The sequence below is a fragment of the Rhinolophus sinicus genome, chromosome 2 (genome assembly GCF_057876585.1).
Source record: "Rhinolophus sinicus isolate RSI-liver-muscle chromosome 2, RSI-T2T, whole genome shotgun sequence".
NCBI lineage: Eukaryota > Metazoa > Chordata > Mammalia > Chiroptera > Rhinolophidae > Rhinolophus > Rhinolophus sinicus.
Genome location: NC_142502.1, coordinates 103,535,915 through 103,549,342, shown reverse-complemented (window position 1 = coordinate 103,549,342; position 13,428 = coordinate 103,535,915). Strand labels below are relative to the sequence as shown.

Below are 13,428 nucleotides of genomic sequence, written 5' to 3'. Positions count from 1 at the left end.
TATTTGAGTTCTAAAAGTATACTGAACCAATCCTTTCCTCCACGCTGAAGTTTGGGTCAGACCAACTTGGGCAACAAATGAACACAACTCTTCTGGAAACATGTAGGTTATTAAATTATTTATTGTATTGCATTGACAAAGAAAACAGACGATGCACCCAGTAGAAAGAATAAAAATGTATTCAGGGTTTTATTTTTAACTGACAGCAAATAGAAATCCTTTAGTGAGATCATGGCAATTTGACAGAATTATGATTAAATTCAACAAAGGTGTGGGGGTACTTGAAGATCAAATTCTACAGCTGCCTCTTTCCACAGCTTCTAATTCATCTGGTTTCTTAAATGATGGGGGGAAAGCCCTTATTTGGTGGGGAAACATTTCCAAAATGAAGTTATAGGTTCTCTCTTACTAAAATTTCATGTCAGTTGTTAAAATGGGGCCTTCTATTTGTGTTTTGGTTATTTCATTTTAACATCATCACCAGAATTCCACAATTGTGATTTTACAGTGAAGAGAAGAATTCAGTTCTTGTTTGCTATTGCTTTAGATGTATATATCGCTGAAAACCCAAAGTGGATAAGAACTGCTGAAGGATTTTCCCTGCCGTTTGATACAATCTATTCTCTTTATTCTTGATACGTGCATAGACAGCCTCACTTAAAATTCTTTCTACAGGAACATGTCTGATTTCAGGACTACCCAATCAAGGATCCGATGAATGGCTGGCCATAATAATATGTTTATGAGTTAAATGGATTGCATAATTGCGCCACTTTTCCCTTTGCCATTGTTGGTGGATAAATCCAGATTCCAATTTCCTGTGTAGAAAGTTGGCTACTCAGCAGTCTCGTTGGTAGCTTTGCTAGCAGAGCCTCAAGTCGCACCTCCTTGGCTTTCTGTAAAGCAGTCCTGTAGCCACTTCTGGAGGATGCCGTAATCCCCAAGGCCCTCTTGGTCCACGCTGACCGAGCGGTGGTGACCTCAATCCTGCCCCTCTTTTGCTTTTCAATATGACCCGAGGAATATGTAATGTAGGGCAAGTCTAGGAGAGGCCCATCCTAAAATAAGATGCACAAAGCCTTTCTCATAAAAAAAAAAAAAAAAAAAAAAGAGCCTCAAGTACATCTCAAAATTGCAGTTAAAAAACTTACATTATACAAGGAAATAGCAGCAGAGAATGTCTAATCTTAAACCAACCAACCGAAAAAAAAAAAAAGCCAAAACAAAATACTCAAAATAAACAATGAAAAAAGTACCATCCCACCCCTCCCCTTGGTTCTTTTATCCTGGGATTTCATTTAAGACCTGAAGGCTCTGAGAAAATGAGAAAGGCATAGCCACAGAGGGAAACTGCTTCAAGGCTAAATTTTGGACAAGGTAAAGAAAAAGCTGTAAATAAAAGGGGACTGTTTTGAAAAGAATCAAGAACTCTAGGATATTTTCTTCTTAGCTGGTAAATCTCTGAAATCCAGACCACCTTTCTAGAGACATCCTGAATTCTTTAGTTACGGGGCAATAAACTCAAGTGCAATGAGTAAAGTGCCAGCCAGGGATGAAAAAAACAAAACACAAAACAAACAGCCAATCAAAATAACTGCTGTTAGGGTAACAGAAGACACACAGGATCGGACTGATTACAGAACATCTGTGGTTCGGAAGAAATTACTAGTCAATGGTTGTTTTTGTTTCCACCAAAAATCAGACTGGAGATTCAAGGATCTTAGTTATTAAAGGACGAAAATATGACAGTGCTTTTGAACAGTGATAAAATGGTACCCAAATTTGGTGTTTATACAGCTCATTTAAAAAGATAGTAGCTTAAAAGTCACAGGAAAAAATAATGTAGAGAATAACAGAAACAATCCAGGAAGATGATGCAGCCTGGATACAGCAAGTTTAATGTCTCTGCTGCCCAGAGAATTAACACCCTTTTCCCTCTTCTCATCCTTATGCTGGCAATAGGATATGCACTAGAAAATTTGACTCTTAGAGTCAATGAATAAAAGGATGAGCTCATATGTCTTCATAGCTCTTTTTAAAAAGGCTGCTTATAATTGAAAGAATGTCCTAATAGAAAGACAAGGGTACAGGGCGAGAGGTTGTTTCACATTTTAGTGCATTAGTCTTTGGCAAAGCCCAATCAAGGCCGAATTCACCTAGGATGCCCAATGGCTGTGGGAGAACCTCCACAGGGTCAAGTAAGCAAACCCAAATGAACATGTTGGATTAAAAAAAAAAACCACACACACAAAAAAACAAACAAAAAACTAGAAACCCTTGAAGGAAGAGCTTCACCCTGAAAAGGGAAGAGGGCAATTCTAGGAGAGGAGGGGTGCAGGGGTGGAGAGTCAGCAAGTGATCTCGGCTGCAGCGCTGGGCTGGGCGGGGGGCTTAGGAATTGAGCCAAGGGTGCCGGAGACAATCAGCAGCGGTGGCTCTCTTCTCAGGGACCAGCTCCAACATGGGCAGTAAGAAATCCGTGAAGCCAGCTGCCTCTTCCTGAGACCACTCATACTTCTCCACTAGAACCTCAAAAAGGCCCCAGGGTTTCAGCTTCGTGATGTGTTTCAGGTCACCTATGGTAAAAACAGTACAAAAGAAACTGACCAACACTGACAAGTGACACGATTCTTTTGTGGAAATCCAGAAACTAATCCATGTAGTCTATAAAGAATCATATTTTGCCACCAGCATCTAATCCCCCATTCACAAAGCACCTCTCCTCTAATGCATTCCTTGGAAAGAAGTGGATCCATTCTTCATGAAGACTTAAAAATTTAAGAAAATTTGTTTGCTCCACCATTCCAGGATTTTAGTTCCAGTGAAACTGGAAGGGCCTATCAGGAACTAGGTGTTCACTAAAATGAATATTAGATGATTAAATAAATGCCTATGTACTCAACACGGTTTCATACAGCGGCCAGAGGCAGTTGATAACCACATACCAAGAACAATTTGTTTGTACTCTTTTTTTTTTTTTTGGCTTTATAGTCCAGTAAATGTTGCTTCAAAATGGGCAGTAATTTAAAAATAGCTAAAACCATGTCAAAGATGTATAAAAGCAACAAAACTAAAAAAATAAACCTTATACAGCTTTCAGATACAGCTGCATCACATTTTGTACTATTCTGGAATGTCAATCTATTTTTTGCTTCTTTGACGTAACATTTTTTTAAAAAGACTGTCAATTATCAGAGGCTTATTAAGTAGATGCTGCTTTAAAATGTTTTTCTTTGCAACTTTTATTTGAAGTCTCTTATGTGGGCAGTGAGTGCCCATTTAATTACCTACTTGGTACACGCATTCCATTCATCTGACTTTGTACACAAGGGAAACGCTTATGAAACCCTTCACCATTTTCTTGCCCAGAGGAGGAACATTGAGAAATGTTTCTGAGTATGCTTGCTGCCAGTGTTAGCGGAAAAATTATTTTTCTCAGCCCTAGTGTACAGGTTGTGAAGAGAAAGTACCAACTTAAAAATCTAAGGTGGGAGTCTTATCTTTGTTTCCTTCACTAACAAGTGATAACATAAATTCATGAAACTACCAAGCAGACAGTTAATTCATGACTGACGTGTTTAAGTGACTGTGTTAGGTGACAATGGGCTACAAGATGAGTGACATGTAATTCTGCCCTTAAGCTTAAACTACTTGCCCTTTGATAGAGGCAGTTCTTAGGCTAAATGCTAGCAAAAATGTACTTTTTCCAGTGTGCTGTGTAGGAGTAATCAACCAACTATCTGCCATCGTAACTAATTTAACACGAAGTAAACACTATTATTATCCCAATTTAGAAATCAGCAAACTGAGGTTATGTCATTGGCCGCACAACTAGTGGAGCATGTGGGATTTGAACCCAGAAGGTCTGGCTCCAGTTTCTCTCTTGACCTGTCATGTCACCTCTGCTAAGTAACAGCTCAGCATTCAGAGTAGGACTATCCTTCTGCAGGTGCTGGGAACATGTACCCTGTTGTACTTACCTCTTAATGGTTCAACATTTTTGCCCCCTTAATGTCTGGGAACAACAAATACATCATTTTACCTTTTTTGGTGAAAAATTCCTTGGAATATTTTCCTGCCACAATGAGCTTGCGAGGCACCTTTCCCAGAAGTTCTATGATCAATGCAATGTGATCTGTATGTTTCAAACATTTCAAGAGGGGGAAAAAAGACACACATAACAGGAGTAACAAATGTAGTTCTCGGCACTGGCAGAAAGAGCAGCATGCACACCTTTGTCAAGCATTTCAGGCTTGCATTCTGTCCTAAATGGGAAGAAGAGGACTCTATCCAGCTACTGGAGAATCCAGAAAACCATAAAAAACTCAGGTGCCCACTCCAATGGGACTTGAGTGCTAAGTAAAAACAACCCTGGTGTGAATGCTCTGCTTCCTGACGTTGAGTCCCTGGAGCCTAGATGAAAACCCACGTTAACAATACTACCTCTGCGATTGAAGAAGTCCTGTGAATATTTCCCACTGAGGGCAAAGCGTCTTGGAATTCTGCCTATCAGCTCTATAATGTGCGCAATGTGGTCTAAAATAGAAGGGTAAGAAGAACAGGATCAAGGACAAGCTGTAAAAGAGGTTTTTCTATGAATAGCTTTTTCAAGGACTAGCTGTTTAAAAGTAAGTACAAATAAAACCAAGGATACTCAAGGGGAGATTGGGAAGGTCAAGAGTTATTTCAGGTGCTTGGGCACCTGACAGTAGCTGGCATGTCCCATTCTGGAGTTTGGAGGCTTAGCTACACCTTTCTTTCTGTTCTGTCTATATAGCTAAGTTTAGGTGGGTTTTTCAGGTAAGGTAAAAAAATGTACCAGTACACTTTAGAGATTCCAGAACTGTTATTTATTTATAATAGTGCTCTGGGCTTCTAAAAATGCTCAGGACGGTTAAAGCCTTAACATATGATTATTTGAATTTTCACAATCACCCTACAAAATGGGCGAAGGACTAATACACCATTTTAAAGATGAGAAAATGGAGAGAATACACGGCCTACTTGAAGCTATAGAGCTAACAGGACGTAGAATGCGAATGAAAACCCACATTTTATCATGTCTAGTCCAGAGCTGTGTGTTTCTTTTAAAAAAAATAAGTCACACTTTGAAAGTAAAACTTAGCACAAACATTTCAGAGTATGGCTACTTGACTACTTGCAGGCCACTGAACTGCCCAAGTCACGGAGTGGCTTGTAACTGTCACAGCGTGAATATGGGCCGTGAACACTGACAGGGAGGTATGTGGTCTGTCAGCAGGAAATGAGCTGGAGACCAGCCAGCGCCCACACGTACAGGCAGCTCTACTGCCTTTTCGCCTTGTAGTGACAGAAACTAAGAATACGAAGAGGGTTGAAAAGTGATGGCTCCTCGCCAGAGCTTTACAGATGTCTTTAATCCTATAGTTATAGAATCATCATTGTCAAAAGGAATCACTTACAAACTTCCAATAATGTATCTTCTAGGGGAATAATATGCTGCACACAGCCATGTATCTTGAGATTTTGTGAAGGTTTCAGGGCATATCTGTTTCTCATGTAAAGGACTCACTGGTCATTTAAAACGGCTTTACATTCATGAATTCATTATCACCTCTGGGCAGTTTTGAGTGAATTTATGGCCTGGTAACAAATACTTGGTTGCCAAGAAATTTCTACCGATTTTAGGCAGGACCTACAAATAAATGTCTTTGCATAAAGTAACTGTGAGACAATAGTTTATCTTATTGTAAATTTCCAAGTGCAATACTGGTTCTTTTAATATTTTTCCTATATCAAGGAATAATTTTTCCCTTGAAATTGTTATTTTACATTTAATTCCAGCAACCTATCTCTGGCCTATCCATTAATCATAGGCTTGACATATTCTGACAGGCAAAATGATCAAGTATTATTCTAAGCGTTAGGGCGGTGGAACAGCAACAGTGACAGAGGACATGCCACTTAGTCCCAGTCTTACTGTGACTTGTACCAAACTGCATACTCTAGAGCCAGGGGACAGGGGTTTGCTCTTTCCTGCTCTTAGGGGCCAAACTGCAATAATTTGAGGTTTCATGTAAGGACTGTTAGTATTGATTGGTACAGGAAGGAATAAACTAGGATCCAAATGTCTAGGATAGATGGCTCCCCCTTGTCTCTTACTTGGGACTTTTCATATACATTTTGATTTTCAGGTTTGATAGCGTAAGATCCTACACAATATAATTCTAGCTACTATATGTGTTCTGTACCACACACTATATTGCATTTCTAAAACAATATAAACCTATAGCCCAAAATTTATAACCCAGAAAAAAAGCAAGCAGAGAACAGGGAAAATGAAGTATTTACAGAGGTAGTAATTATAGTCTATTCTTACATGAAGCTTATGTATAGAAAACATGTCCAAACTACACCCACTAAAACAGGTATTTGGCTATAGGAATTTGTTAGCATAGCATTTTCTAAATAGTACATGTTAGGAATAACAGCAGACCCTACTAAACTGCCTATTAATATCCCAGGGGACCACAGTTTGAGAAATAGAGCTTTCTTGTTTCTGTAGAGCACAGAATGTGACTTCCCAAAGAACTGAGGAAAGCATAGAAAATAAAGGACACATTTTCCACATTGGGAGGGCACACTGCTACTGCTCTTCCAAAGTAATCCCCATTAATCCTGAAAACAAAAGCTGCCTGAATTGTACAATAAAGAAGGCAAAACATTTCTTTAATATTTTTTCATTCACATTATCTCATCTAATTATACGGATGCCACCATGATAGAAGCCCCCCCCCCCCCCCCCCCCCCCACACACATTCAGTTGTCTGCTTTTACAGCCTCTCAAAGGAAGCAACTGACTGCTTGGGCTTTTCTCAAGGGCTATCACAAAATGTAAATCAATAATATTTTATTTTAAAATGGAATTCTAAATGTTAGTATCATTTAAAAAGAAAAAAACATGGCTTTCATTTTCAGAAAGGGGAAAAAAGAATGCTAAATGTTGCAGAATTTATATAGATAAATAGGACACAATCTCTGCATTCAAGCAGTGTGTTTGTATATTAAAATTATTAACTTCCAAATAAAGTTGGAGGCATAAATAAGCAACAAGCTGATGAACAGGGAGATTCAAACTGGGTCAAGAATGAATCATTAATTTATATAGAAAGGAAGAATGCAAATTTTAGCTTAACCAATTGTGGCCTTTTCTCTAATCCTCATATAGAGTTCTTTAATATCTATTATATAATAGCTAATATAAAACTTCTTATATTTCTATCTTTTTTGGGATTTACATATACTTGGCACACTAAAAAGACTAAGGCACTTGGGTACTAACAAACGGTGTCAGCCACATGCGGGGAAGTGTAACTCCCATGAGACACCCTGTGAAGGGGACTTACCTTCATCTCGAGTGTATTCTTCCCCTGAATGAGGTTCAAACAAATAGTCACCTGTGGCCAGTTCAAAGGCCTAAGAAAAAGAGAGCATACGAAAGCATTAGGAAAAAAAAAAGCCTTTGGGAAGCTTATTGCTATTTGGCTCAATAGAAAGTAATTTTTCTTGGAAAAACCTGCAGGTAATCATTAAAAAAAAATATCGAAGATTACCCTTACCGAGCTTTCTTTCCATATCTGTATCTTAGTAAAACGGAATAGGAAAATTGCAAAAACTCAGTTAATACCAACATGTGGATTATTTTTCAAAGTCTCACAGTGGGAGTTCAGTAAAGATACTGATATTAAAGTTTTAAAAAATACAGAAAATTTTCTAAAACTTGAATTTTCTAAATTTTTTCACTTAGATACTTACACCTAGTTACATATAGTTCTCCAGGAGAACTATATTTTGGAACATAGGGTACTTGCTAGTAGTTACAATTTTACAAACAAGATAACACCAAAAAACCCAACCCAACCCAAACCAAACGATCACAACATTAGAACTGAAAACTAGCAGCTCTATGAAGAAGACAGCACCTTGTGAACACCCTTCCTGCACAGATGAGAAAACCGACCAAATGGAAAGGCAAAGCCCATCCTCCGACCCAGGCCTCTTGATGCCCACGCCCACGCTTGTCTCACACTGACGACCAAAGAGCCTGCTCACGCCAGTCAGGATTAGGGGGAGAGACACAGGCCAAATCAGTTATAAAACCCAGTGTGCTGGGCATCCAGACAATGGGATTACTCAGTGCTAAAAAGACATGAACTGTCAGATCAGGAAAAAACACTGAGGAACCTTAAATGAGTATTACAAAGTGAAACAAACCAGCCTAAAAGGCTACATGATTATGATTCCAAATATGTGACATTCTGGAAAAGGCCCCACTGTGGAGATAAAAGATTGGTGGTGGCCAGGGGTTGAGGGGAGGGAGGGGTGAATAGGGGGAGCACAGAGGATTTTTAGGGCAGTGAAACTGTTTTCTATGACACTATAATGGTAGATACATGTCATACATTTGTCAAAATCCACAGGATGATTAGCATTTAAAAAACATCTATTCTTTATGAATTCTTAATGTTCTTCACAGAGCATTCCCTTTTTATAGCTGTACTTCTAAACTTCGTAGTCTCAATCACTAATGTTTCTCACAAATCGTGTAGACAATCTCACAACTTATCCCTACCTCTCAGAAAGGGTCCCAATCTTTCTATCAATTCATTGCATTGTACGCAGGATGCTCCATCTCCCCAGGCACTTCTGATATTCCAGGATTTATTTTTATTCTCTGAGTATGGCCAAATTTAAAGCAACATTCCTATGTCTATCAGCAAAATGAGAAAAGTTTGGGGAGAAGGAATGGGGCTCAAGTTCTCATGGTATTAATCTCATGGTCAAAAAAATTCCTGCATGTAATCTGGTCCCAATGGGGAGAGGTTAATCCTCCTTTTACCTTTTTTGCCTTAACTTCTTAAGCCTGACATAGCAAATACTGTGTTAAATAGCAAGCAGGACCTTACAGTACTGTCCTCAATTAACCTATTACCCACTATGTGATAAATCAGACGCCATCTATAAACTCAATACATTTTGTAGTTGGTGCTATCTATCACTTATTTTCTCCAGCCAATCAATTCAAATCAAATTCCTCAAAATCATATTTTAAAGTATGGCAAAAAAGGAGGCAAATTTTATTCCAATGTTCTTTCATCTTGTGTGCCTAATGCCAAACTTTATTCCAGACAGTCCTTCATCGTAAAAGCCACTGATACGCCATAACAAATGATTTATAAAGTCATGCCATAGTAACAACATGATTTTAACTCTATTACCTTCGGAAGACCAAGTTTTTCAGAAATGCAGGATGGATGACTAAAACAGGTAGAGGTTTCTAGTCTGTCCTTTCTGTTAAGTTTTCTCCAAGAGTTGACGGAATACTAATCGAAATGATAATTTAATATATTTCTTGTTTAATTCACTCATTTGATGGTCCACAAATATTTATTAAATACTGTTGTATCATAAAGAATCTGTTTGGTCTTTGTTCCTGTTTCCTGAAAGGGAGCCTTTAAACTCTGAATTTCCAAGTGACAAGGGTGGGCCCTGCAACTCACTTCAATTTATGCTCATGATGAGCCTGAGTTCTGTGGGTCATTCTAGCAAACTGCTGAATCTGAAAGGTCAGTGGAACCCCCCAATTTGTAGCCAGTTGGTCAGAAGTGCAGGTGGCCTGTGGACCTCAGAGCTTGAGGATGGTGTCTGAATTGAGGGGAGCCTCGTGGGAAACTATGCCTTTAACCTGTGAAGTTTGTGATTAACTCTAGTAGTTAGCATCAGAACTGCATGGAAAAAACCCACTGAAAATGTGCCAGGGCCTGAACCAGACACTTAGCAATTATAACAGACATGATTCTTGCCAGCATAGCACTTATAACCTAGTGGAAAAGAAACAAGCAAATAAACACACAATTACAAGAGTATACGCCATTTCAGGAAACAATATATTAATAACACAACCTAACATGAGGCTATTTGTGGGAAATCATTTAATGTCAACTAAGTCTGACCACCTGAACTGTTGCTCGCCTGGGACAAAGCAGTAACTTATGAATCTACTGATGACTGAGCTTCACATCTTAGGAGGTGCAAAGCTGTCTGAGTAACTGCTCAACTGTACAGAATGAAACAGTTTTCAGGGGTTTCCCAAATATGAAAATAGATCAGAGCCAAAATCAAAAGCAACACTTCAGAATAGTTATTTTTACCCCCCTCCCCACCTGCCTAAATCTGTAGTAAGAAACATTTGGTTCCTTCACCTAACAGGAATTTGGCAGGAACCAAATGGAATGCTAGATGTTTATAAGTAGCTTTTGAATTCAGGCCTCTCCAGACATAAGAGTTAGAGTGTCAGTGGTAACTCACACAAAACATTTTTTCTGTTTCTTAATTTGCTGGTCTACTGAAATTAGCAAACAGGGCAAGGTATGTTACTACCAAATAACGAGTGAAGGTCAAGGGGAAAAAAACGTTACCATGCATGCTGTGCTCCAAATGTCAGCAGGGGTATTATAGCCAGATCCTATCAGAACTTCCAAGGAGCGATACTGCCTTGTTTGAATATCTTCGGTGAAATGTTTGTGCTGAGCAAATGGAGAAGGAAACAGCACTTTAAAATTCATTTATTCTAAAAAGCAACAAGTCATGATTGCTCAATAATGGAGATTAAAATAAATTCTCTGAAGTTTTCTCCAAACCAAAGTTTTCATTTAGCTAATTCCTTAAGTATCATTTTGATGCAATTAGCTCCAAATAGCATTTTGCTTTAGTCTACTCCAAGTAATTTTTGCAAACATATGAATCTAAACTTAATATACAGATTAGAGAATAACAATTTCTTTTTAAAATGCAGGTTTCAAGTTTCAAGAACCTTATAAACAGCACCTATAAAGAATTCTTGAGTGACATCTGCATTACGGCAGGGCGAGACACACCCTTTGTCTCTTCCCTTCAATCTACAACTAGTGGAAGATCTGTCATTCCTCTGACCAACATGCTAGGATGCCTGAGAGATCCACACATCTGTACAACTAAAGGTGGGTGGATTGGAATACAAGGAAGGGTGGAACTGGAGGAACAGCAGGGATTGTGCCTGAGACCTGTTCCCCAGCGGTAGCTAAGCCTACAGCCCCAGTGAGCATGGAAGCAGCAGAGGAAAAGGGCTCGTGACTCCCCCCAGTAAAGGAAAAGAAGGCCCGTAGCAGCGTAGATATGTGCAAACCTGGCTGCGGTGGTGCCCGAGGCTCAAATGACCCTGGACACACTGGGGCACCCGCCATCCTGGTGACCCTAACCACACTGGAAGCAGCAAGGCACAAGTGACCCTGGAGGCACAAGCAGCTACGAAGAGAGCACTTGTGACACCTCTGGCAGAAGCTGTGGAGGTTGGAAGTGCTGGCTCTCAAATATAGCTAGCAGCAGCTCAAGTAAGAGAAACTAAAAACTTGTGCTATAGTGCCACCTACTGGAAAACAAGAAAAGGCCTCTAATTACCAACCTGGGTAAACTACCTAAACAAGAGGTGATTGCTACTTCAAATGCACCAGCAAAGGAACAACCCATCAAGTGCCATGAATAAGCATGGTAACACAAAAATAAAAATGACAATTCTCCTGAGAACAAACTCAATTCAAAATCATGAATGGAAAACAACTGTAATGAAGAAAGTCAATGAGATACAAGAAAACGCAGAGAGGAGGTTCAATGAGCTCAGGAGTGAAATTAATGAATACAAGGTATGCTTTAGAAAAGATACTGAAACAAAAAAAGAACCAAACAAAAATTCTGGCATTTAAAAACACTCAATAAATAAGATGAAGAATGCATTAGAAAGCACTGGAAATAGACCAGATGAAAGAGAATTAGTGAGCTCAATGACAGAAATCTAAAAATGATTCAGGTGGAAGAGGACAGAGAACTAAGATTAAATAAAAAACAAAAAAACAACTCTACAAGAACTATCCAACTCCACCAGAAAGGGCAACATAAGGATAATGGGTATCCCAGAAGGAGAAGAGAGGAAGAAGGGAACAGAGAGCCTATTTAAAAAAAATAATAGATGAGAACTTCTAAACCCGGAGAAGGAACTGGACATACAAGTACAAAACGCTAATAGGACACCTAATTATCTCAATGCAAAAAGATTGTACCTAAGACACATTATATTAAAACTGTCCAAAGTCAATGATAAGGGGCTGGCCCGGTGACTCAGGCGGTTAGAGCTCCACGCTCCTAACTCCGAAGGCTGCTGGTTCGATTCCCACATGGGCCAGTGGGCTCTCAACCACAAGGTTGCCAGTTCAGTTCCTCGAGTCCCGCAAGGGATGGTGGGCTCCACCCCCTGCAACTAGCAACAGCAACTGGACCTGGAGCTGAGCTGCGCCCTCCACAACTAAGACTGAAAGGACAACAACTTGAAGCTGAACGGCACCCTCCACAACTAAGATTGAAAGGACAACAACTTGACTTGGGAAAAAAAGGCGTGGAAGTACACACTGTTCCCCAATAAAGTCCTGTTCCCCTTCCCCAATAAAAAAAAAAAAAAAAAATCTTAAAAAAAAAATAAAATAAAAATAAAGTCAATGATAAGAAAAGAATTCTAAAAGCAGCCAGGGAAAAACAGACAGTAACCTACACAAAGGAACCCCCATCAGGCTATCATCAAGTTTCTTAGCAGAAACTCTACAGGCTAGGAAAGAGTGGAATGGCATATTCAAAATACTGAGAGATAAAAAACTGCCAGCCAAGAATAATTTATCCAGCAACGTTATCTTTCAGATATGAAGGAGAAATAAATGCTTTCCCAGACAAAGAAAAGTTGAGGGAGTTCAACACCACCAGAACTGCCTGACAAGAAATGTTGAGAGGAGCTCTCCTGTCAGAAACAAAATGGCCAAAATATACAAAACACTGAGTGAGGTGATAAATAGAATCAGAAAACTGCACCTCTATTACAGAACATGGTGTTAAGCACTTAATTATAGCATAAAGGTTAAAGGGAAAGCATTAAAAACAACAATGGCTACCTCAATTTGGTAACAAACACACAGCATAATAAGGAATAATTTGGGACAACAAAAATATAAAAGAGAAGAAGAAAGAGGATGGAACTTCTATAGGCAAATGAAGATAAGATGCTATCAAAAGAAAAAGAACTACTTTATCTATGAGATATTTTATATAAACCACATGGTAACCACAAAACAAATCTAAAACAAAGACACAAAACAAACAAAAGAGGAAATGAAGACAATCATAGAAAACCACCAAATTAAAATAGCAGACAGAAAGACAAGGGAAAAGAAACAATGGCGATATAGAGCAACTTCAAAACAAAAATAAAATGTCAGTAGTAAGTTCTCATATACCAGTAATTATCCTAAATATAAATACACTGAATTCACTAATCAAGAGGCACAAAGTAGGTGGATGGATCAAAAACAAGAC

The 13,428-nt window shown here is 38.9% G+C and overlaps 1 protein-coding gene across 3 annotated transcripts in view; it reads right to left on the bottom strand.

Annotated features, from left to right (window-relative positions):
• Positions 1-103: 103 nt before the first annotated feature.
• The window catches only part of SRPK1 (SRSF protein kinase 1), a 64,468-nt gene continuing 51,143 nt past the window's right edge, over positions 104-13,428 (bottom strand). For all 3 annotated transcript variants that reach the window (XM_074332855.2, XM_019738815.3, XM_074332854.2), the window contains 4 exons: positions 10,458-10,565; positions 7,386-7,455; positions 4,043-4,135; positions 104-2,576 (listed from right to left, as the gene is read on the bottom strand). In XM_074332855.2, the coding sequence (XP_074188956.1) occupies positions 2,392-2,576; positions 4,043-4,135; positions 7,386-7,455; positions 10,458-10,565 (456 nt within the window). In that variant the 3' untranslated portion in view covers positions 104-2,391. The remainder of the gene's footprint in view (positions 2,577-4,042; positions 4,136-7,385; positions 7,456-10,457; positions 10,566-13,428) is intronic.